Below are 27,640 nucleotides of genomic sequence, written 5' to 3'. Positions count from 1 at the left end.
AATGGGTCAAACACATATTTTAAACACAATTGTGCTTATTTAGGTATGACCTTACCTGCCCTATGAAGTTTATACAACAATTGACTACCTCCTTCAGAAACAGGTTACTTTGCCTACGTTACTACTAACAACTTCAAATCATAACAAGAGTCACGAACTCCAGTTACAGTTTGTCGTTTAATATTCTTTAACTACCGACGCTACACGTAACGTGGATTTACGGCTTAATATTTACCCTCAACAAGAGTTGATCTGAGTCTCCCCTACCAATAATTACTCTGTAATGACACACGAAGAGTGAAAATATATACGATTGGCCGCAAGTCAAACCCGGATAAAAGGAACATGGTAACTGGATTTCAATCTTCGGTTCAGTCGCGTATTATCTTCCTGCTTGTAGATCATTGAATTTTTAACTACGGTACAGAGGAATCGGTATGATATAAAATCGGTTATTTCCTACACTATTCATAATAAGTGTACTGGTTATTGGTTAACTACAAGCAACCAGCGAATTTTGGAAAGCAATTCTTGTTGGAAGATGACCAATTGTAGTTCACATTTCGAGATTCTCAAAAAGATATTTACAACTAAGTTTAATTGTCAACATTAATCGGATGTAATATCTTCAGCTTTTCCCTCCCATTCTCAATTTTCAGTATTAAAGCCTCGAAACAAAACAGTTCTTTCTTCTTTTTACAGTAGTTTAGTACCATTTAACATATGGATAGAACTTTGCATCCATAACGTAATCTGTGCGACTTTCAATGATACTTTCGCATGGTATACAGCTATTGGGAAGACTACAGACCCCCAAAACTTGCTGCAGTGACGCTGCTGCCAAGAATATATGTTGTGAAGTGACACTGAGGTTATGTTTACATATCCATACTAAATCAATCGACAATCTTTATGTTCTGATGCAACAAGGGAACAGATTATCACTAACAATGAAATTCGAACCAGATTTGAGGCTACCAACATGCACATTGCACATGCACATCAGGTCTCTGGCTACATCAAATTACCAGAAGAGCTGAATATTCATATTTAGTAATATTTCTAAAGTGTCACATTTCCATCCCAATCCGTAGTACAAATAACATTTGGAATTGGACGAGTCATTCTATTTTGTAAAGGTAGAAATGGGTATTTTGATTACTTCACAGTTAACTTCAAATAGCACTTCCTATTACCTCACTAGTATTAATCGCTTGTCTTTACTCTCTAAGAGTCCCACACTTCACAGATTACAAAACTACGACCTCATGTACGAATATCTAGTAGAAACAGAAAAATACTAATACACAGGGGTTATAAGGCATTAAAATCGATTAAATAAGACAGCATATTTCCTCATTAAACTGTGGTTCCGTATTGTTAACCCAGAGATCACTCTGATTTGTTTCGTATATTTCATTATATAGGATTCTTACAAAATAAGTTCGGGTATTATTTAGTTTGTCACTTGGTAGTCACTACGGTTCGTTATTGTAACTGTGAAGTAGTCATAAGTATAAATACAGTATTGACGTACGGTATAAAAACTACAATGCACAAAACACAAACCAACTTGTGCTAGGTGGCCACTAAAAAGCAAGAATGCTATCTAACAGTCAGGGAAGCGCAGCAGGGGTAAAGTAGCGAGCGGCATAAAGGTTGCCTTCGTAGAGTAGACGCGTCAGCGATGGTGCGTACACCCATAAACGAGGTCGTTTACAACGGCTCACTATAAGTTACACCGTCTCCAGTGCCGTCGGTGGATTGGAGAAGATATTAAATGTCATCCATAACTTTTATCTCTTACTCTGACTTCCAGGTGCTACACCATCCATTTTGCCTGACCCGCGGAATTTACTAAGATAAGAACCGACTTTTTTGATTTACAGATTTGTAAGGAACTTGATTATAGTAACAGGGGTGTACTCAATTCACCTTATGGTAAGCGAAGTAATTTTATTCTATTACCTTTCACGGCTGAAACGAAACCAACCGAACTAAATCTTTTTTAACTCCTAATGTTTAATTCCACGATTAAGCATCAAGGCTAAACGAGACAGTGATAATAGTGGAATGATTAAAGTGTGAGGAAACAAGAGAACCCACGCACACGGCACGGTACGATATTTCTCGACCACAAAGCGCTATTGGCGGAAGCTGGAATCGGACTATTTGAATTTATGGTAGACTACATCGTGAGTCTTTCGTTTCTTTCTTCCTAATTCACTTTTAGCCATCTCCATTTGCCCACTGTTGGACGTTAAACTTAAGATTCGAACTTCTTCAAAACTCCTTGCCAACTCCAGTAACAGCTAATTCCCTAAATGCAGAGAAAAACTTAAATCCATTGGCATTTGTGCCGCAGAGTAAGTCCACGACGCTAAGGCTTAGGTTCTGGTTAAGTTTAGTATTTCTTGAAATACTCTCTGGCACCTAGCCCAATTCATCTGATCCTTCTATCATGTCGGTCAACATTAACTCGCCTCATTGTCATGCAGGTGAAATTTACAAAATTTCGTGAAGGTCTACTTTTGCCGCACCACTAGAAATAAATTTAAATATTGAAAAAATATAATTCTTTCACTAACTTCCTTCATACTGTTCTCTAAAAGATTTGCGGTGGGTGACACGAAAATATCTCACGCGGCATAGATAAAATTCAAGCGAGCCACCAGAAGAATTCGTTGAAAAATTACAATCTTTTTACGATTTGAGAATAAATACGGCTTCGGAATGCATGGCATAAAAACTAGTGCAAATCACAAACCAACATGTGCTAGGTGGATACTAAAAACCACGAATGCTACCTAACCGAATAAGGGCAGAACCAAGCTGGTGGGCCAGCGCGATACGCCGGGGTGCGGCGAAGGGAGCAGGGGCTTCAGCGACAGTGAGTATACGCGTAACCCAAAGTAGTGGAAATAATATGCCTTGGCAATGATACGAGTTTCAATAGCACTTTTCACAATTCATACTAGTAACGCTCCACTTGTAAACATAAAATACAGCTTCTGTACACTGTGCAAAAATACAATTTCATTGTAAAAAAAAAAGCACCTAATAGACTTACCTCTCACATGCACTCACTTAATTTATCGGTCTAGAGCACTTGTAATGATTTTACGCTAATAACCCTACACTTGTAAACCTAAAATACAGCTGTAATTATGACTTTGTATTTAATTCTGTCGCCTGCAGAAAATTGTTTCTTATGTCCTTTTACGCAAAGTATTCAATTTTCCTGTACACTCCCCAGCAAAAAACCTGCAACATGAGCATGTAAGTTTATTGTGAAACGACAAAGTCTTTTGCTCCAAAATAAGTGTGCAGGGGAGGACGCCGAGGTTTCTCCTGGCGTGATTTGTACCACATAAAAGTTATGTTGATTCCCGGCGCTGTTAGTCGGTTTCCCAATAAACTTACATGCTCAAGTTGGAGGTTTTTTGCTGTGGACTGTACATCTTCCAAAATGTGGTGCGCCAAGACTACACCAGCTCCCAAAATATAAAAACTCCATGCGAATTAGGAAGAGCAAGGAACCGGTGACAACCTATTACTAATAGTAAGAGTGACAGGATATCACTGCGTTGCCCAAAATAAAGAGTTACGATCATTACCATTTAATAAACGTTCATATTCATCATGATGCAATTTATAAGTAAAATAAAATAGAAAAGTAATAAGGATGAGTCCAGTTTGCCTGCATCCTTGGACACATTATACCAAGCATATTTAAATAATTTCGACTGTAACTTTACTATAGTAAACTTTCCTGCAAGTAATGTAACAATTATTTCTAAATATTATGTTGTCATTATCTGAATAAATAATAATTATTATTACATTAGCAAACTAATCTTGTATTGAGATGAATAAAAGGTCTAGTAAGATCTATTTATTTCATATTACTTCTGGTCTGTTATTGTTATGTATTACAGTAACTTTTCCATACAACCCAGCTGGTTTATAGTTTCAAAGTCCTTTAATAGAAATATATTATCAACACCAAACCTACATATTAACCATTTTCTTATTCAATCATACGAACCATACTACATAAAGTAAATATAGGCGTCAAAGTATTTCCTGTCTTGTGACTGCGTAAAATTAACGTATACGCAGAATGGCATACAAATTATTTCTTATCAATCTTGTGCCAAACACTGCAATATGTAGGACACTGTGTTAATTTGACACATAACACTGCACTTGTATGATTCATCTAAATGGTTGCATTTACATATTAAGTTAATGCACAACCCACAATAAGCCACGAAGTAAGATAAGAAGTTGGGTGTGATCTTCACTAAACCATATGAACTATGTAGCTTGTGCACATCACCTGCACTTAGATAATATATCAAAATGACAAATTTGGTATCACTAAATCACTGAAACAACGTACCATTTTCAATTAATCCTAATTTTTGCTGCTGCAAATCTTGTGACATAAGCCCTGCAATAACGAAGATGGGAGACCCACAGTCCTCTAACATGCAGTGTGTACACTTAATAAAAGTGAGTCAAACATCAAAGAAAGCCGAAGTCACATCATACTTTGTAAAAGTATAAGACAACAGCAACTTCGGAAGGAAGAATTTTATGTAGTTTTATCTATAATTACTAACGCTTTTTAAAGAGCGAAAAAGGAATTTCACTAAATTGTAGATAATTACGAACAGCATCATAAGTGCAATTACTCAACTCCGAACCCTGAAGATTCGTTTATTAAGAATATACCAGCATTCAATATAGCCAGAGCTATCCAATTTATCTCATTATTCTATTGTCAAAATAATGGCTCCACAGGAAAGAAAACTTCAAGAGAGAAATGAACCAAAAAACAGAGGACGAGCTCCATTTCGTGACGGCCTCTGCACTACTTGAGGATTACAACACAACGCAAGAATGTAATAAATAATCTAACAGCAATGTGAACTATCGCAAAATGAAGCGCCAATTTTGTATTGCAATATCGCAAATCGGTTCGAATGTGGTACGATTGCATTGACCCATGGCCGGCCCATAACCGACTTCAGATCAACAAAACTAGCTCATTTATGTCGACGCCACTGGCGCAAATCCCGGGGGTTCCGAGGGGGACATGTCCCCCCAATTTTGGACCTGGGGGACTGTCCCCCCCAATAATCTGGCTTAAAAAGTGCTTTTTGGGATAAGTGTGATGATTTGTGTCCGACTGCCACAAAGGAATGTATGATGAAATTGATTTCTCTTCGCTTTTCCATTTTTTTAAAAGAATCCTATTCTGTAGTATTTCAAACTGAACTTCATGCTGTAGTGCGTTTAGTAGTCTCATCAATATGTATTAATTCCACTTCCGCTACTTGGGCACAAATTGCAATAAATGCCAGAGGAGGATATGTCCCTCTCCTCATGCTGGAAAGTTGTCTCAGCTGTAGGTATGACCACAAATTCCGGGGAAATGGGGAGACATGTCCCCCCCCCAACATTGGAACTGGAGTCTCTCCCTATAATCCGATTTGAAAAGTTCTTTTTGCAGATAAGTGTGATGATTTGTGTCCGACTGCCACAAAGGAAAATGAGATGAAATTTGTTTCTCTTGGCTTTTCCATTTTTAATGAAAATGAAGGCGTGCGATTCTGCGTGACGTCACCTGATATGAAATGTTATGAAATCTTATCTCCTCGTCTCCCCTAGGCCCTAGCACATGAAGAGTATATAAACTATCCAATGTCAGTAGAACCCACCTTTTCAATAAATGCGCATTTAATCTATTTGTAGTATCTGCCTAGGCATCTACTCATGCTTCGTAAGCTAACTAAATCTATAGCCTATGGAACTCGGAGGTTCAATGCCGCGTTCACAAAAGCTCTCTACTGACTTCTAGCCTTAGCCAACTGGAACCAGTTTCTACTTTGTATTCCTATTTTTGCGAGATCCATCTTAATATTGTCTTCCCATTTGCGCCTAGGTCTTCCTAATGGTCGTTTTCTGATTTCTCTTACCGCTAAAACTTTGAAAGCGTTCCTACTTTCTTCCATCCTGGCTATATGTCCTGCCCACCTAAGCCTCCTAGACTTGATTACCCTAACAATGTTTGATAAGCCATATAAGTCCTCGTTATGAAGTTTCCGCCATTCCCCATTCCCGTTCCTCTTGGGTCCAAATATTCGTCTGAGCATCTTCTTCTCACATACTTTCAGTCTACGTTCTTCCCTCAGAGTAAGCGACCATGTTTCGCAACCATACAGAACAACAGATATGATTATCATTTTATATATTTTAAGCTTCAAATTCCTCGACAGAAGTTGCGACGACAAGAGATTTTGAACTGAATAATAACACGAATTCCCTGCTTTTAGTCGACATTTAATTTCTTCGTGAATATGATTTTCGTCTGTTAATATTGATCCTAGATATTTGAAAGTATCCAGTCTATCAAAAGCATTATTTAATATTTTAACGCGTTCATAATTTGCCGTATTACGGTCTCGACGCACTTCCATGTATTTAGTCTTCTCTGCATTTACTTCTAAACCCTTGTCCCTGCAAGCGTTTAATAAGACTTCTGCATTTCTTTCTATTGTTCTTCTATCATCTAGTAAATTTACATCATCAGCGTACGCATAGCCTGGCGAACATCGTTCAGCTCTAGGCCCTGGTTGCTATCTTTGATTTTGCTTATATCGTATTCCAGAATAAAGTTGAATAATAATGGCGACAACGCATCTCCTTGTTTCAGGCCATTCTCGACGTGAAAGCTCGTGGCCAAAAAGTTCCCTACCCGGATTTTACTTTGGGATTCATTTAAACATGCCTTAATTGATCTAATTAGCTTTTTTGGTATTCCAAATTCTGTAAGAACGTTGTACAATGTTTCTTTCCTAACCGAGTCGTAAGTCTTTCTAAAATCAATAAATAGTTGATGTACCGGGCTACTGTATTCCCACTTCTTTTCGAGTATTTGGCGAATGGTAAATATTTGGTCGATAGTTAATCGATTTCATCTAAATCCACACGGATAATCTCCAATAATTTCATCTGTGTATGGGATTAATCTTGGTAATAGAATGCTTGAAAGGATGTTATAGGACGTTGACAGAAGAGAGATGCCTCGATTATTATTACAGTCAGTTTTGTCGCCTTTCTTGTGGATTGGAATAATGATTGATTCTTTTCCACTCTTGTGGCAATTCTTCCTTGTTGCAGATAAGGAGAATGAGTTTGTCTATCTTGTTCCACAATTTTTCGCCTCCAGCTAAAATTATCTCAGCCGGAATTTCGTTTACACCCGGCGATTTGTGTTTCTTTATAGCGATTTCTACTTCTATTCGGTTGGGTTCTGGAATATACGGTTCTGGGTGTGGGTATCCCTTTCTCCACGCACATTAGTTTTTGGTTGCGTGTTAAGCAAATCGTCAAAGAAGTCTTTCCATCTATTTAAAATGCTATCTGTATCAGTGAGAACTGCTCCATCAGCTTTCTTTAATATAAGCACCAGGTTGATAGCCTTTCTTAAATTCGTTGATTCCTTTATACATGTCCCGAATGTTTTTATTTTTTACTATTATCTTCAAGTTCCTAAATTTAACTTTCAAAAAATCGCGTTTCTTTGTTCTAAAAGTTTTGGAAGTTTTCCGCCTGATGTCTACGAAATTTTGTGTAGTTATTTCATTCGGATTTTGTAGCAAACGTAATTTTGCCTGTTTTAGCTTCTTTGGTAGTCCGAACCATGGTTTGTTGCTACGTATTTTCGCGTGTCTCAATTTTTCTTTTGAGAGAGGACGCTTCGTAAGCAAAGAAAAGAATTCAATTGCAGGAATATTTTTCTCCATAATCTTAAGGTTACATCTGTTAACTAAAGAGTATATAACATGCGTGAGATTTCTGTAAGGATTCCTGTAATGTTATTGAGATTATCATCATTTTGCTCAAAGAGTATTGTTGCGTCATACATAATTGATATTCTTTCTTCATAGTTTTGGGGAAGTCATTATTTATATTATTATAAAACAATTTTAACGTGGATCTTTGTGGATGACTAATTAGAAACATAGATGCCAATTATAAATATGCATGTATTCAGATTTCAGAATGTGTTCACGGCAGTGATTTGTAATACTGATATGTACTACTACTTCATCTAACTCGCCTAATATATAATATACTCTACAACAGTTGATCAGATTTATCTACCGTAATATGAATTTCATGTCCCTTCTCTAAAATAAGGCGTATTTAGGATTTTGTTTCGAGGGGCTATGCCCAACACAAGGAAGGAAGTGGGTGATTGCCCATCTGAGTTTGAGAATTAAATATATTTTAATTTATGCATAAATTGAAGTTATAATGGCAAGAATTGCAGACCGATAAATCCTATATGATATGATACAAAAATTTAGGAGTGAATCTAACTCTTTATTCTATTCATACAAGAAAAAGGAAGCATCCTCTTGGCCTTCCTAATTTCCCGGGCTAATTATTCCTCCGTTTTGATTTTCTTTAATTCAAATATTTCCTTCTTTTAAAAATAACTAAACGATATAATTTTTCCTTTGTTATAATAGCTAAAGTCCCGTCATGTTGATATCCGTGCAAGTTGGTGTGGAACACAAGTTTCGCTTATCAACTCCTCTTAGGTTTGGTGTTACTGATGATGGCCGACTTGAATCACAACTGACAATGGTCGATAAAGTATGATAGGCGAAACGAAAGAAAGTAATGTCAAGAAAAAAAAACAGAAAAGTAGAAAGGACGAAAGAAAGAACAAAAGGACGTAGTTCTTACATGGAATGAAATTTGACAAATACAGTATTATTTCTGAACAAAGAGCATATGAAAATAGAAAGTCAATGACATTCTTAAAAATGGTAAGAAGGAATATTGTTGTACGTGGAATACGAAAAACTAACAAATTTATTTCGAGGGGGGCGGGCTTGGGCCCGATAGCCTTCTAAATACGCCACTGAAGACAATTCTGCTCCCCTGATTCTTCACAGCACTGTTTTTCAACTTTATAAATATATATAATATGGGAACGGTCTTACCCGTCCCCCCCAATGTTGAAGACAGATTTACGTTGATGGTGGACGCAATGCTTGATCATACACATATTTATGACAATTCCACTCCAGCCGATTAGGTGCTTAATGGCTACCCGCAAAGCAAGCCAAAAGCTGGAACAATTGTACCGTATTGAGTATAAAGATTACTTACAAAGGAAATGCACCTTTTGTGTTGAGTGTAGAAAGAGACTACGAATTTTAGAACCTAAAATTCGAGATTTAATTACTACATGACAATTGTTCGGCAGGCAATCAATCTTTATACGGAAATTTGAGAGTGCTATCTATTTTGGACTTTAAGTAAAAATTGCTATGTTCACTGATTTACTGTGGATACTTTTTGATTTTTTTTCCTATAGAACGTCCTTCTTCATAGTCAGATCTCAGCTGCGTCTACTATCGTAGTCGTTAATGATTCAGGAATGAAAAAAAAAGTAAAACGTCGACAAAACCGCAATGAGGAGATCCTCTATGTCATATACTTGAATCTTGTAGTCAGCACGCAAAATCGGCTGGGTGATAATATTGAGTCAGGTCTTGTCTTCTACACTAGTGTTCTATGGGCGCATAAGGTTTTTCACCAGTATGTGCTATAAATGCAAAAGAAAATTGATATTAATTATCCAAATAGTAATTATAAATAGCAGATTGCATAAATTTTCAAGAAAGTAATATTTTTTCCCATCCTGAAGTAATGTTTTTGATAATCTATTTTCACTATGGGTACAAAGTTTATCAACATTTCCAACATCGTGATTAATGCCTGGATTGATAAAAAGATGAAAAATCAGTTTACTATTATTCTTCATGTTGCACATTACTTCGCTGTATTCTATATAGCCCATTGAGATATATTAGTTATTAGTTATTAGATTAGATTTTTAAAAAATATTTATTCCAGATTTTATGAAAAATTGTCTTAGCGCTTTGATTGGTAGCCAATTGTTAGTTGCCAATATACTGTATATTTGTAAGAAAACGGCGCATATCCAAGATAATTATGTAATTGTTTTAATAACTGTAATCGTAAAGATTGAAACAATTGACAATCAAAAATAATATGATTATGAGTTCCTATGCCTTTATCACACCAACAATGATAAGTGTTTTTTTTTTTCGTATTTGAAATATTTTTAGTGGTGATAACGCTGTCCCAAAAATGAGGCGGTAATAAACTATAATTTCTCGACGAATCCATGTTTTAATAATTTTTTTCATTGAGTTTTGTAAAGGAGTAGAAATTGTCCAATAAAATTCACCAAGTAGTGGTTGTTTATCATACCATTTGATTAATTCTTCCTCATGATATGCTTTAATGTAATTACAATAATTCCTAGGTGATAGTTTAATATTCATTGGTTTTCCTTCTAGACATGAAGTTTTCGCAGCATTATCTATGATAGTACTATTTTTTTCAATATTGACATGAGCCTTCATAAAAGTGAAATAAATTTTGTAATTATTTTCCGTCATAGTGAGATATAAATATTTAATATTTAAAATATTCCACGTTGTAGAATTGTTCCAATGAATAGAGTTTAATGCAGTTAACACACTTAATGAATCTAATCATATGACAGATTTATTTATTTTATACTAGCTGAAATGACCATTCTTCAAGTGGGGAAATATGTTTATAGGAGATAATTTTGAACACTAATGTTTGGTTCATGCGCATGCGATTGTTATCTTTCACGAACTCCTCTCATTGTAATTTACTTAGTTCGTTTTGTAACCTTGTTTCTTCAGTAATTTCTTTGTGTCTACTTGCTGCGTGTCTCACTCGATCCTCTTCTTTAATTTCTTCTCGTTCTGCATATGTTAATCTCTTTCTTAATATATTCGTTCTCTTCCGTTGTGACGCTAAACGTGCTTCGTGCTCATCATCTGTTTCATTTCTTCGCTGTTGTTTCTGCGTCCTTCTTTTAGTCACCAGTGGCAAGATTACTTCCTCTTTTACGTTTCGGCATTCTGTTAACGTTATTATTACTTAACACTCTTAAATTTCATTTAATGCACTGGTCACTAAGTTTTACCTTTAGCAATTTACTTTCACTTGTTACGTTTTAAATATATCACTGGCATACAATTAACTTTCTGGCAATTTTACTTTTCCTTGATTCGATCATATATTTTGGAAGTTTCCCTGGCATATATTTAGTTTCTAATTTATAGAGAGTAATTCATTTCTTATAAACGTATTTTCCTTGTGCGAGGAACGGGCATTTTAGGTACTTTGTGATAATTCTCAAACCATCATTGCATTTTCAACGATGTCTGTAGACATTACATCTTCTTTTAAACAAATTTGTAAATAAATATAATGGCTCAGACTCCGGTCCATCGTTGCCTGTTAACTTTCTTTGGTACTTTGTGATAATTCTCAAACCATCATTGCATTTTCAACGATGTCTGTAGACATTACATCTTCTTTTAAACAAATTTGTAAATAAATATAATGGCTCAGACTCCGGTCCATCGTTGCCTGTTAACTTTCTTTGGTGCTATTTGAGCACACTGGTGCCAAAGAGCATTAAGTAATTTGAAGATGAAACTGACATGTATTTAACTTCCCGTCAATGTACCTCCCAGAAAAGTTGTTTCTCAGTAATCTATAATATTAGTTAATTATGCTTCTGAATAAGTAATTCTTACAGTAACTCTGAAACACGTTTCTTTGTGCAAATAGTGTCGCTACTCTATATAGACTCTTCTTGTGTTGGTGCAGGGCGATACTCAACCTGCAACAGGTAAACTTCAGGGGGCGCCACAGAGATAATTGTGTTTAGATATGGGAGGCAGCCTTTAGTAGAAGTAGTAGTAGTAGTAGTACAAATAGTAATAGTAGTAATTGATAGTAATAGTGGTAGCAGTAGTAATAGTAGAACAAATAGAAGTAGTAGTATTTGTTGTTGTTGTTGTTAGTAGTAGTAGTAGTAGTACAAACAGCGGCAGTTGGTAGTAGAAATAGTGCTAGTATTAGTACAAATAGTAGTAGTAGCTCGGATTCGGTTAGGTTAGGTTAAGGTAGGTTCTGTTGTCTGACTCTCATCATCTAGACATAATCCCACTATTTTACTTCCAAAACATTAAATAGGTTGAGAAGAACCTGAGCGTAATGATATTGATACCTGTAAGCTTTAATAAAAATGACCCCGTATTCTTAATGTGTACCTTCCTAGTGGTGCACATTCTAAACATTTTCGAACCTAAGAACATTATTGACCATTCTAGAAGGTTCTAGGGCATCCTGAAAATTCTAGAACATTCTCGAACCTTTGGGAAACTTCTATAGGAGTCTGTAACATTTTCCAAGATTGTTGATAATTCTAGAACATTCGATCAATAATGTTTTGTGTAGAAAGAAAAGCAACATTGAAATTGAAAATAAAGAAATGCACGCATTGTCGTTAAAATTTAACCCATTTTTTTAAAGCACAGTAACACCGTTGCTAGGGCGTTTTCTCTAGGACCCCTGCTGGTCCAAACCGAAAACTTCTTCATGGATGGGAGATACAGTTCTACAATACCATATAACTCCCATGGGGCTCCGGGTTTCGGTTTCGGAGCCTTTGTGGCACGCACGGACAAACCACACTTACTTTTATTATATATATTGATTTCTTTATATATAATAATGCCTGTCAGATGGCAAATGCTTCTCCTTCAAATATTGAGGTATTGATGAGTAGTTGATACTTAAGCGTTGTTGTTCTAGACTGTATATATACTGCTGCTCCTACATTGATATTATTAAATTTTGATGCATTTGTGTAAATAAATATGGCATCTTCATCAAATTGCTGTTTAAAGACTTTCCATAGATGTTGATAACTTTTTCTTGAACTATCCATGGATAATTACGGGTGTAAGGAACATTCCGTTTCTTGAGTATCAGTTCTATCTGTTGAAGTTTAAGAATAATAGGAGAGTTGGATTTGCCGAATGCTTTTAAGATAAATTTTGATGCCAACTTAGAAAATAATATTGGTAATGGTGTGTATTCTGATTCCTTTAATAAAGCCATTTTTGGACAGAATGATGGTTGAGAAAAATTATTTTAGATAAATTATATATTGATTGTTCTAAACAGTTATAATATAATCCAGATTTGTTGTAAAATAAACTACCATATGATATTTTTGAAATATATCCTTGATGTAGTATTGGTAGTAAAGTAAATGGGTTAACTCCCCATCGCTTGGAAGATAGACATTTAATTAAATTTAAGTATTTTATATGTTCTTTAGTCAGAGATTGTAATTGTACTTTCCAATTTAATTTACGATCTAATAGTATACCCAAATATTTTATGTTTTTCTGATTTTAATTTATTATCTTGGTATATCAATTGATACTGTTGTAAGTTCCTTTTCCTGAAAAAAAAAAATAAATTTTGTTTTATTCCAGTTTAATTCTAATCCATTATTATTCATCCATGTATTGATAGTATGTAAGTTTTTCTCCATGCATGGTGTTAACCGTTCAACGTGTGTTGTATAAGATCGTAATTGGAGGTCATCAGCAAAACAAGTAATGCTACTATTATCCCATTTTGAATTTATTAAATCGGCAATATAAATATTGAATAAAATCGGACTTAATTTACTTCCTTGTAACAAGCCTAAGGAAGTTATTCTTGGTGCAGAATAGGAATTTTTCACTTTTATATACACATAATCAAAGTATTATGTATAATTCCAATCATCTTTCCAGGAATTTGGAGTTTAAACATTTTTTTCCGCTAGTATATCTAATATCACATGATCATAAGCGCTTTTTATATCAAATGATGTAACTTAAAAGAGCTCCTCTTGTGATAAATGCTTTATAAATGTCAAGTATTAATAGCGTTAATGCATCATATGTTGATTTTTTTCTAAATCCAGTTATATGGAAGGAGAAAGTTTGTGAATTTTCTAAAACCCAATTTAATCTATTTAATATTAAATTTTCGAAACTTTTATATGAACAAGATAATAAGGATATAGGCCGAAAGTTATTTGCCAAATTTGAATCTGTGGTACTTTTTGGAATAGGTAATATTAAGACTTTTTTTTCCAGTTTAATGGTATTTGTCCTGTATTCCAAATATGATTATAATAATTCAGTAACATCTGCAATCCTGTGGTTGGTAGATTTTTATAATGTAAGTAGCTGATGCCATTAATGCCCGGTGTGGTATTTTTATGTATATTTTTAATACAGTTTCTAATTTAGACATGGTAAAATTCTTATCCAAATCGGAGTTCGGATTAGAGAATAAAAATTTGGAGAATAAACTCCGATCATTATTAACAGTGCATGGAGTTAATTGTTTATGGAAATTAGGTATCCATTCTAAATTATGAAAGTGAATTTGATTATCATGTATGTAGTGGTTTGTTGAAGTTTTTTTCAGAAATTCCATTCTTTTATAAGATGGAGTACGATCAGACAGAGTATTACAGAACTCTTGCCACCTTGAACGTTTACTATGATTAAAAATTCTTTTCGTTTGAGCTCTTTGTTGTTGATATTTGGAAAAAGCTTTTGGTGTGCGTGTCGTTATAAATACTTTAAAGGTTTGAATAGTTTGATTCATATGTTTTTGACAGAGTGTATTCCACCAGATGGGTTTAATATGTTGCCACCCAGATGAATGTCTAAAATTTAATTTAGATTTTTAAATTTTGTTGTTCAAAGACGAAACCGTGATTTTTATCAATTTAAATATTTCAGAAGAATTATGATCTTGAGTAATTCGATTTTGTATTATATGTTGATATTCTGATCATGAGATGTTCGTGGTAACATGTAATTTTGATTTGAAGGCAATATTATTGCTATCATTATAAGTGATTTCTGATGATATGAAGTGAGTTTTAAAAATAATAGGAAAATGATCACTAATGTAAGTATGAAAATATGTTTACCATTCTGTTTCTACATAATGTACACTCTTCGTTAGTGTATTGAGTCAGGTGGTTACATTAAAAAATTAAATTATTTTATTAAAAATATGAGCATCTTGTTTAAGACGGGTGTTTTGTTCCATGACAAACGACCGGAAACTTTTATATCATCTCTGCTCCAAAGACATATTTGGAGCTAAATTAGTATTATTTTGTCTTCACAAAATTAAACTTTGATTTAAATTGTCCTTCCAGTTAGAATCATTGAACAACTCCTTAACTTTGAGAATTGTCAAAAGACAAAAATTGGTAAATGTTCTCTGAATACATATCTATGTAATTTTTGCTGGTCTTTCTACTCTTTCATGATTTAAAAAGTGCCAAAAATATAAACGAAACAACGTGTTCTATCACGTGGTCGGTTTTAGTCTTAATTTATCGTCTAAGGTGTGTCTTTATTACCTACTAAGTTTGGTAATTGTCAAAATATAAAGATTGGTAAGTATTCTCTAGAACTTAGGTATATATAAATGTAATTCCTCCAACTTGTACTCTTTTATGAGTAAAACAATTACCAAAAATGATTTTAAAAGATATATGATATTTGAATCTGTAAAGCTTATGACAAGTAATTCGTCCAACTTGTCTTAGTTTATGAGTAAAAAAATATCAAAAATGATTTTAAAGAGAGATGATATTTGAATCTGTAAAGCTTATGATGGTAGATTGATATATTTTTTTTTAACTTTAATGTCTGACAGATATGTCAAGACGGATTCCCCTACTAAAATAAAATTTTAAAAAACTATTCTAGGTGGGTACTAATTCCGACCTTACTACTTGCGATTCCGTAACTCTCTTAACTCTTAACCGACACACTCGCTGACGTCATCATCAGTGGCACCGAACATGCAGTCCCCAATCAAGCTACTAATCCGTCTCAGCCCACTCTACATCCTCATGCCCTTGCCCTTCTGGCACGTTCTTGTGACTGCCTCGCAGAGTATAGGCGCACCAACAATCCACATTTTTTAAAAGTGCATCAACAGTTCCAGAGTATGGTCAAACATTACATCACAGGAATGGTCAAACATCTCATATGGCGCACATCCTGCAATCAACTACGAACTGAACGCAATCCGACGAAATTTTGGAACCTCTTTAAACGACTCACATTCCAGAAACATGAACCTGAATATCATCTTCTCGTCACGTGCCTGAAGTTGGCCCCCAACCTCTCCCAAATTACACCAAACGTTGCACATCGGTAGTGTATCGTTACTGTACTAAGAACTAACGTTAGTGCTATCAGTGTTTACGAGGTATTGAAGATTTTTGGTGAGGGGGCCAACTTCATATGAAGTTACCCCCCACCCATCTTTATGCAGACAGATTTTCACAAAACTTAGCGCATCGTTAGTGCACTTAAACACACTAAGCACTAAAGTTAGTGCTACCATATTTTGGGATTTATTCGAGATTTTCGGTGGGGGGTCAACTTCAGAAATATCAAATTCTATACAAATTGACGTAGAAACGTGTGGTTAACGGCAATCGTTAGTGCACTTAAAAATACTAAACACTTACGTTAGTGCTACCATATATTGGGATTTATTCAAAATTTTTGGTGGGGGCCAACTTCAGAAATATCAAATTTTATACAAATTGGCGTAGAAACATGCGGTTATGGGCAATCGTTAGTGCATCGTTAGTACACATAAATACACTAAGCACTAACGTTAGCCTTACCATATTTTGGGATTTATTCAAGATTTTTGGTGGGGCCAACTTCAGAAATATCGAAGTCCATACAAACTGTTAGTGCTTTCTAGAAGCATTACGATGTACTAACGAATGGCACTATTTTCTGCTTGAAGTTGGGGCAAGTTCGCCGTGTCCTCCACAGATATTGTACTTGTAGCACCTACACTAATGAAGTAGTAACGTTAGGAGTTGTGCACTAAGAAGCACTAACAATGCACTAATAATTGCACTAGAAAAGACCATTAGTGCTTTTGAATTTGGCGGAAATTTGATGCAATTGAAAATTCCCAATAAATGACTTATGGGAGTTTCGTGACATGTAATTACACTAATAGTAAAGTACTAATGAAACTGTTACTGTTTTCTAGAAGCACTAACGATTTCACTAGAAGAAATCATTAGTACTCTTGAATTTGGTGGAAATTTGATGCAATGAAAAATTCCCCATAAATTTATTATGTGAGTTTCGTAACATGTAATTGGCCATAACTACACTAATAGTGAAGTACTAACGAGACTGTTAGTGTTTTCTAGATGCACTAACAATGCACTAACGAATGGCACTAAATTTTTAGTTAGTGCTTGAAGTGGGGGTGCCAAGTTCACTCTGGCCTCAAAAGGCATTTTAATTGTAGCACCTATACTAATGAAGCACTAATGTTATACTAAACCGAGGGAATATGAGCACCAAGGGTAAAATGGGTACCTGTAAGGTTTTGGCCCTCTATCTTCAGTCTCAGAAAGTGAAAATTTCTGTACATGCAGTATTCAACATTGTTGGAGTGTGGTCTATGTGAGTGCAAACATATTGTACGTTACATCTTGTTTTCGAAAAAGTAATCGGCATTTCCAAGATAAGTTGTATCTCAAGAGTACCTCATTATTATGGCTAATGTTATTTTGCATACTTAGGAAATAACATTTACCGAAACAAGTTTAGAAATTGCACACAATTAAGATACAAGGCCGTGACGCCATAGCCAAAAGTTGTTCATAGATACAAGTCAAGCCTTGACGTTGACTTATTTTCGGTAGTGTTGCCAACTTCATTGGGATGTTACATTATGGGGGAATATGGGCATATCTAATAGGGGTTAAATGGGCACCAACAAAGAGGTATAATGGAGAAGTTATTTTGCAATAATTTTAATAAAACAATAGTATATTTTCCTTGTGAGTAAAAACCAGACGATTTCTGTCGAAAGCAGTTGGTAATTATTTGCCTCCCTCTGTTATTTTTCATGGCAAAAACCTGAGGCTTGAATTTCAAGACCATCTTCCTCCTCAAGATGCTTTCTTCATGTGTGTCTCACTGTATGTGAATGCAGATATATTTTTCCTGTTTAATCAAGATTTTGTTCAGTTCTTAATCTAGCGTTATTAATAGTTGATGGACATGACTAACGTTCATTGTTCAAATTTACAGATGTTAATGTTCGCTAAAGATAGTGGACTTACACTTATGTTTGCCTCCTCACACTATCCACGCTATGCAGCCAGCTGATCGTACCTTCTTCAAACCCCTAAAGGAAATTTATTACAGGAATGTGTCAGCATTTGTGCGTTGTCATGGAGGGCGAAATTTAACAAAACTAGAATTCCGTGGATATTTACTGAAAGTTGGAATGAATGTTCTAGAATTACACTTGCTATTAAGGGTTTTAGATGTTCTGGCATCTTCCCTTTCAATTGATCAGCTCTTCTGGGTTATCTATTTTCATGCGGGGACAAACGTACTACGAACGCTGGAGAACATGAAATTGAACGTAATTCCTTAGCATCTGATCATTCAGATCCAACAGATACTGAATGGTCAAGTGTAGGTAACCGACCGTCTTTCGGAAGTAATAAACAATAATCTACACCTTTTTGTTCTTATTCTGTGCCCGATCCTCATAGGCGAAGTAGCTCAATAAAAACAACCATGTTGTAGCGTCACCAAAGAAACTGACAGCTGACCAAAGAAACATTCTACGCGGAAACAGCTACGAGAACTTGAATCTGTTCTCACAATTCATAAGACAACTCCAAGAATGCCAACTCAAAGACGAGAAGCAAAAGAACTAACATCTACAGAACACATTGTATTGGTGAAGAAGGATTTCTACGTCTACGGAACTACAAATCAAAGAACGCAGAAAAGAGTGATCACTGGTTTCATGAGGACCACGAGAGTCAAAAGTGGATATGTTGTCAGAGTTGCTGCAAATGATACCACACTAAACGTGTTGGAGTTAAGCCGAATAAAGTTACGTTTGTTTGTGAAAAATGTGTGCATAGGCGCCGACTTTGGGGCGGGGGCGGGGCAGTACTCTTTTGGCCAGTGTTCGAAGTGGGGGGGAAAGCAGAGGCGGTATGATTAATTACGATTTTGACTCAACATACCGGCTATCTAAATGTTGAAATACAGTGAGGGTGTGTTGTCTGAAAGAATGCATTTCTATGTCGCAGAAGAATTAACAACAAGAGCAAGAATTTCTGCCAAAGCTTCGTCGTGCCTTTAATTAAATATTAGGAGCACTCCTCTTATTCAAAAGAAAACGCGTTTTCAAAACTGTGTTTAATAGAGTACTGAAGCTTCAACCAACACTCTGGCAGTACCGATATGACAAGTGAAAATCAAGATGGTGCGTAAAGTTGCCACCATCTAGCATGGCTCTCAGCAAGTCAACAGTACCACGATCGACTCCAAGTCCTAAAATGCTACGCACTACGCATAGCCTATTCACTTCCATCAAGAACTCCAACTGCGGACTATATCAACATACAACAATGCCTCTCTTCTAGCCCACATCTATCGCCTACGATCCCATTATATTACGCACCACATCACGACAGCTCATCCCATCATTGCCGTACTCTTCGATCGGACTCCTGCGATACCACGCTGTGCATATGCTCCAAGAATTATCTTCTGGCAATGTATGAAAACCCTTATTATATTTTCATACTTATTATATATGGCTCATACTGATGAATATAACCCTGCTCGTCGCATCTGACATAGCCATTCATCAATATATTCCCCGTAGGGTTCTTTCAACTTTACACTCCACGCCTCTAAATCCCCACAGTTTATCTAACCTTCCCTAAAGTCACCAAATCTCACACTCCACTGGTCACAGAGGCAGCTAATGATATTTCCCCAGAATTCAATGTATCCTGTTTCCCACATCCTTAAATAGACTCCACAGTATTGAAACTACTCTCGCCAGAGAGAAGGCGTAACCTTCTACTGCCCACCCATCTCCGGATGGGAATGAAAGACTTTGTTTTAAAATATACTCTAGGTGAGCCAACATAACAATACAAAATTACAGTAATACTAAGCCCTAATTATGATTGAAAAGTTGTGAAGGGGAATGTGACGGATGAAACTATGAATGTATTTCTAAAAGTTTCTCATAGTCTGGTTCGAACTGGGATACATTGACTCTCAAAATCGAAGTAAAATTCGTCAGATTGGTAATCATAATGCTAGCCGGACAGAGGCTTTCAATGACTCCCCTCTGTTCCACGCATCGTAGTTTGCCCATCATTGCTTTACACGATCGGCTACTTGCCCAACAAATTTGGTTCAGACTCAGCCAGTAGTTTATCGAAAAATGAAGTGTCGCATACAAGCCGGGCCAAGCCGCGCTTGTCCCAGGTCGAGCCCGGCCATTACATACAGTATATAGCAATGTTTATTTCATAGACAATTGGTTTCTTGTCCACCAAATTAGGTTTAGATTTCGTCAGTAGTTTCCGAAAATAAAGTACCACACACACACACACACATACACACACAATGAAATCACATCATTAAAATACATTCATTTAAAAGAAAGCAGAAAATTATTCTCCATACAAATTAACGGGCTAAAACGAAACGAAGATGAATCAGGTTAACCACATAAAGAATGAAAGTTGTTGATGTCTACAATTTCATGGACTCTACTACAACAGAGACAACGCCAGAGGTACAAGGGGGCTATCGCACTTTGGTGGCTACCTCTGCCACTCTCACCTACGCTTGACCGCCGAATATGTTGTATTGTAATATAGATCAATATTAAAATAAAGCTATCTCTGTCGACATACAAGAAAACAAAATGTTACTTCATCAAACTCTCCTCTTCACCTCTATTTGCCCTCCCCCCTCGCCCACAAGAAATTAAAGTTGGCATCGTCACTGCACTAGAACCGAACTTAATAACATTGGACACACTGCATGGAAATTCCCTAACATGGGAACGCCCATTTATATCTACAACACTCCAATTTTATCTGAATAATTTACTTTTATTAATTTTTTAATATTATGGACCTGATTCAGATCTACATATATACCTAGGTACAATTTTCATCTCAATAGTTAAGCTTCCATCATCACATATTATTCCACTTGTTTACTTATTGCCACACGCTTTGCATGTTCTTATGCTGTATAAAATCACTGTTTGTATTATAAGAGATTACAGTGTCACTGCACAGGAAACGAAGCGAAGAAATGCCCTGACCGAGAACGCAATCAAATGTTCCAGTTGGCCAACAAATTCATCTTTATTTAAATGTAGTTTGATGTGAATATTAAAGTAAGCAGTTAACAATAGGACCTCACTGCACAATGCAGTCGAGCAAACAAGTAGTTTCATTTTTATCCTTTGCACTTATAAACAGTTTGGACAAACTAAAGGTAGCGACGCGGAACTGAACTTCTTGAACTGAATACAAACGCGAAGTTGTAAATTGGAATTATTAAAAAGAAGTTTAAATATATATTAACCGACTTCAAATCAACAAAACTGGCGAACTTAAGTCGACTCTATGTGTGTTCATACACACATTTACGGCATATTACAATGTACTCGATTAGATTTTGCATCGTGTAGCACCAAAGATTATGATTGTACCGTATTTCGGTTAAATTTATGAGACCAACGGGGAAGCACACTCTTTCAAACAAAAGAGACCGGTATACCTAGGTTCAAGTTATGCGTTATATATATAGGGTGGGCCAAAAGTTATGAAGGGTCATATTGTAACTATAAAAAACTTCTTTTTATTTATCATTAGTTTTTGATATTTCAGAGATTTAAAGACCAAGGATGGAAGATTACGCAGGGTTGTTTTGTTTAAAACAAAATGATTAAAACAAATTATTAAAACTTGTTTTAAACAATTGATTTTGTTTAAAACAAATTTTATATACATTTTAAACATTTTGTTTTAAACGTATATTTTTAAGACTTATTTTAAACATATGTTTATTTTTATTTTATTTTATTTTTGTAAAAAAAAAAATCTGCCAGAGAAAGAAAATTGTCAAAAAGTGCTTCCAGGTTCGTAGCCAGAAAGGGGCTAGAGGGGACATAGCCCCCTCTAAATTATTTTTTGCCCCCTCTAAAAACACGCTGAACAGAATTTTCAAACTGACACAAAACCAGTGAAATTCTTGCTATTATAATTACTAAATTAAATTAAACTTTGCGAATACTACCCGTTTATGTGTAAAATTATACGTTTCTTTGCCTGATGCACCAAACATCTTCAACTGCCTTTACCCATTTCAAGAATTTGAAACCATGCCATGTTACTGCAACCACGACAAGCATCCAAGAATACCAGGTGCACTTCCAAACAACAATATCATAGTCCATAACGTTAGCTGTGAATTTAAATAAACTGTAATGTCTCAAATTTTGGAAGGTAGAAAATTGAGTACAAACGTTCAATAAAACATATATTCTATTTTGTACTGATATAATCTAAAGTTGCCGTAATATAATTTTGTTCTAATGTTTAAAAAATAAATACTTCAATTTTAATTAATATGGAACAAAGTACCTCGCAAAGAGCTCGTATTAAGCACACAAAAATGAAACAAAAAAATTACGTTCGATTATACATATATAATAATATTCTCTTAAGTTTTTCTATTAATAAATGCAAGTGCTTTGGTCTCAGTATTTTTATTTCTTCATTCTTAGGAGTTAATACAAACAAAAAGCTGCACTAAAGGCTTACGAGAAATTAATAATAGTAAAACAATACTACAAAACAGCCCTTACCGCTGGTCTAGTGAATAGAACGCGCGTGTTTGAAGGTGATCTGGGGGTTTGATACCCGTGGAATTCTTGAAACCGATAGCAATGTGGTGGTTCGTATTCCACTTTAAACTGCAAGCTTCGCGTTTTTTATAGCCTCGGTACTGAAAAAAAGATGCTAAATTTTAACAAACAAGTTGGCCTTCTACAAAATGAGAATGTGAAGGAAAATAGGCTTCCTTTTATTGAGATAGAAACATAAATCAATTTTAACTTGTAAGTACTCGCGCCCTTTCGCGCGCGGGCCCAGTAGACCCCCAAATTGATATTTGTTTTATGACAATAAAAATATATTTTTTAATAATTAAGACAATGTAGCGTTACTCTAGACATGTTTTTAAAAGTATTTGCTGCAATCAGATTTTTGACCTCTTTTTAGACATTTTTTAATATTTTTTCATCAGGACTTCTGGTAGCAACACAAAAGTTACCTGGTTGGGGGTCTGTAAACACCCCGCGCGAGTACTTAAGAAATGAACATATAATGATGCCATTATACAATAAAAGTTAATGGGAGTGTTTTGTTGTCGAGTCACTGAACTGGCGACTGACAAATAGTTATGTTTCCGGTCGTAGGGGAAGGATTTGGGGCACACCGTTTCATAATTCACTTATTTCGCAATGGTTTCATAAAATAACTTTAGATACGGATTAGGGTTATTTTTACGACCTGTTACTTGTTCTATTTACATGCGACATTTAACATAGTATTAAAAGTTTAATAGTTACGAACATTACTAACAAATCCGTAAGGTGTTATTTATTACAAGTTAAGCGGTAATACTCTACAAACACAAATAGTTGGTCAGTATCGGGTGTCAAAAATCTATGGCAACCTAAAACAACCAGGGTAAATACCGAGCCCTTACATACATATTCGCTCACATATATAATCAAATTATTCAATATAATAAATTTTATTCTAATATCAATCTTAGTATTTCGTCGACACTTAATTTTCTACATAACCTTTTCATATTCAATAAGTATTCTCATTTTCTTGGCTCAAAACAAACAAAAAACCCTGACTAACAAAATTCCTTTTTTAATAAGGCTGCAACATTGAAATAATGTATATATATATATATATATATATATATATATATATATATATATATATATATATATATATATATATATATACCCTATAATCAATAATAATTCCATTTGCTAAGATCCGCGTATAGTGAAATGTTTGATATTATTTAATAAGTTGACACAAGAAGTGGAAATACAGCAAGTAGAACAGGCACGTAACTTTCCAAACTATGTAAGCATACATATATAAATGTATATACATACAGAGAAAGAAAAAAATCAAGATTATTTGAAATTAGTGGGCCTAAACTACTAATACATACACACCATAGAACCAATCAATAGAAAGAAAACCAGAAGTCAGTAATTAATTGGTATAGTTTGTACGATCGATGAACAATAATCAAACTTCTGGGAATCTGAAATCGTAGTGTACCCTCTCGTCAGTCCCTCAAATGGTGGGTTGAGTATTGTGAAAAACGGTCCTGAGTTGTTCTGAAATACCGGGAAATATCTCCACGAATTATATCCCTCGATGTCTCAGTTAGTGTATCCCTCGATGTCTCAGCTAGTACATATGATCGAAATAGGTGATATGAACATTGTATACTTTCATGAGTTTCAGAACCGGGGGGGAGGTTGAAAAAATCTTGAAGTAAGAAGGAAGAAAGAGACAAGATAGAGAAAGCGGCGCCAACGAAAAGAGAAAGATTGAGGTACTACTCACTACACAGACGAGTGATCGAATTTAAATATATAACAACTCACAGCCAAAAATATTCACATATGCCGAAAGAGGGCGGTTTACTTAAATACGTAAACTCGGGGCGTTCTGCTGCCAAGGATACAAGTCTGTGTCCATCAGATGCCAATCCCACAAGAGTTTGCTTGTAAGATTGAAATCTGAGCCCCGTATCCGGCCCAGACCAGCAGGATAAAAGGAGAGGGGAAAAGGACCAGGTAACTGCGTCCCCAATTTTGAAATCTCTAAGAAAAAAATATTTGACCCCTCAGAAGAACTATGGAGGTTCAATGACAGTAAAGAAACTAGAGTAAAAGTAATAGCTAAGATATCCCTAACTAGTAATTTGCCACAATAAATAAAATAAATAAATTTAATTTTGGATCGGTGATTTCAGTGACCAAACATCACCGATGGCTACCCTGCGCAGACATGCCAAAGTCTGGGACGTCGTTAATTTCCATCATCTAATTAAACTAAGAAAAGAAACGAAAATACTTAAGAGGACTAGGGGTCGACGTAAAGGTACACAATGGACCTAAAAATTTTTTAGTAGCGGTTAATTTAATTTGATTTGCCCCGTCTGTCCTATTAGCTATATGAACACTGTGCGGTAAATAATGTAAGCAACGTAGGAAAAAATCTCGGAGAGTCAATGAATGTTAAAGGTACAAATGACCAAACCGGTAATTTCTGATGTATCACAGGATATAGCAGTTATTTTTATTAATTTTCATTTCCGTAAACCTTCAAAGGTAATTCCTACATGATGCTACCCTATCTGAGTCTCGCAGCATCACGGCGTCCTGTAAACACAAATCCGGAATTTCACTGAATGGTTGTTTCTTTACTAAAGAATTGTAATTTTTCGGGCTCCTACGCCGTCTTTAGTTTTTAATTATAAAATTGAATTGGATTTTACCTTAATTCTATTAAAATCTCAGTCCTGTCTAGTCGAAAGATGGTAACCAACTTGACATGTTGTGCTCACGAAAGCTTCTTCGGTAAGAATGATAACATTGCGCCGAAAACGACAGGGATAGGAGGATTCCTCCAATCAGGGCGAAATCTTTCAGCCGCGGAAATTACAAAGCAAATAGAAATTGGTGAAATCCAGATATAACCGGATCTGAAAGTGACTGTGGACTAGTGAGAGGGGGTGAGGGAAAGTTTAGTTAACTGGCCAAATTCTACATTGGTCTGAAATTAAGAAAATTTATATCCAATGGCGGAACTATATTTCGGTATGACGTCAGAATGATAAACCTTGTAACTATTCAACTTGTATATGCAAAAATGGGATTTACAATTAATCAAAATATAAATAAATATGTTATTCAGTGAAAATATGATTCCTAAAGAGACCTTTCGATTCATTACATTCATTTGAAGTAAAAAGGATAAATAAATCGTGTAATTAAACCGAAATCGAATTTAAAAAATTCACTAGGTACAGAGTGAGAAAAAAGTTGCCATTGCTCTCAACTGTAATGGTACATTACAGTTTTCACCGGCCCATTAACATTAGAATAACAACACGATTAGATAACACCTTCTGGAATTACTAACTACTGATCCTGTTAACACTTTCATCCCATTCAAACATTACCAGTCACACTAGAACAGCATATTACATCTACTTGTGGTATTTTGAAAGTAGTTCGCTACGTTTATCTTCTGTACAGTTGAAGATCTTTAAATTTCGAAAATTATGGGTTCCGATACTTTCGCCTTTTAGATTATGCAAAACGGCGCAGTTTTTTTTAGTAATATTTCACAACAAAGTGGCCAGTGATATTCACATAAAAATAGAACGGACAGTAGTTCTAACTGAGAAATCGACAGAGACAATTCGTAAGGCTTCACCCGTCGACTAGCATATCCGATGACATTAGGATCTACTTTCTCGACTATCATTCCCATTTAATATTACTCTAGGCTCACCGTTACCACGCTCTTGGGAAGGGACTGAATTCTGGGGTCGATTTACATTATTATTATTATTATTATTATCTTCACTATTACCTTTCTCCCTTCTTCCGTACGTCCTTTTAAAATTCCTTCGGGCGTTATCGCCCCTATCCGGGTTCGATTACATGTTAGTACGGTCATAGGGACGATAACTCCGGCGATTGTTGAACATGGGCCGATTCCTGAATAGTCGCCGGCCATTATTGTTGTTTTCTGAGTCATACCCACTAGGATAACGAGATCGAGCTTGGGTATAACTCAGGAAATCTGTCTGGCAGCTTGCCGTTACCTTCGTTTTAGTTGATTTTAAAATATTTGCCTGTCGGGCGAAGTACCGTTTTGGCGGACCACCAACTTCCTTTCCGCACAAGGCAGCCAGACGTGAGGTGACTTCTCGCACCGTTTGGCACAAGTGAGACGCTATGGCCCGGGACTGATTGGGTGGAAGGGCGTTAACTATAATGTCTACCAGTTCGGCCTGAGAGGGGTGTTCAGCTATCTGATAATATAATTCAATTATCTTCCACGCATAGTCCAGGAGAGACCCATACTTGGAGCGATCATATCTGAGTGATTGCAAGTTTCTCTTTTGGAGCCGCTCGATGTGCTCATTACAATACTCTTCTTTAAAAAGGATCAAAAAATCACTAAAGGTTCGAATTTGATATTTGACGGAGGCAAACCATGCACCTGAAGCGGCCATTAGACACTTTTCGACTATTTGTAAACGTTCCCCATCAGTGAGTTTATACATGTCAAGATATTGCTGCAATCTTCGCAGGAAAACTCGAGGTAACCCGTTAGCAATGTTCACATCAAAAGTGGGAAAACGTTCAATATCCCGGAGGGAAACTTTAGAGCTCATAGTATACGGAGCAGGAAAAGAATCTAGTGGAATCAACGCGTTATCCTGAGCGGTTGGGGTTGTCACCGGATTTGCTACCGACGGAGTGGTCACCGAACTGAACGCTCCCAAATGACCAAAAGGGTTTTTTTAATTAGTGTCGACCATCTGAGGTTCGAACTTAGGACCCACCACGCAGTAACCGACGGTCCGGCACATCTCTCCCTCCCTCCTGGCAGCACGCTGTAAGA

At 35.8% G+C, this 27,640-nt stretch overlaps 1 protein-coding gene across 2 annotated transcripts in view; it reads right to left on the bottom strand.

The window, feature by feature from the left end:
* cpb (F-actin-capping protein subunit beta) overlaps positions 1-4,646 on the bottom strand; it is a 31,987-nt gene extending 27,341 nt beyond the window's left edge. Inside the window, exon 1 of one of the 2 annotated variants that reach the window (XM_081736914.1) lies at positions 4,406-4,646. In XM_081736914.1, coding sequence (XP_081593040.1) covers positions 4,406-4,408 — 3 coding nt within the window. In that variant the 5' untranslated portion in view covers positions 4,409-4,646. Of the gene's footprint in view, positions 1-4,048; positions 4,314-4,405 lie in introns of those variants that run through there. The other variant, XM_081736915.1, reaches the window with a different exon arrangement.
* Between the last annotated feature and the right edge of the window lie 22,994 nt (positions 4,647-27,640).

This window comes from Thermobia domestica, chromosome 13, assembly GCF_964235325.1.
Source record: "Thermobia domestica chromosome 13, izTheDome1.hap1.1, whole genome shotgun sequence".
Classification (NCBI taxonomy): Eukaryota; Metazoa; Arthropoda; class Insecta; order Zygentoma; family Lepismatidae; genus Thermobia; species Thermobia domestica.
The sequence above is the reverse complement of the archived record's forward strand: the minus strand, read 5'-3'. Positions and strand labels throughout refer to the sequence as shown.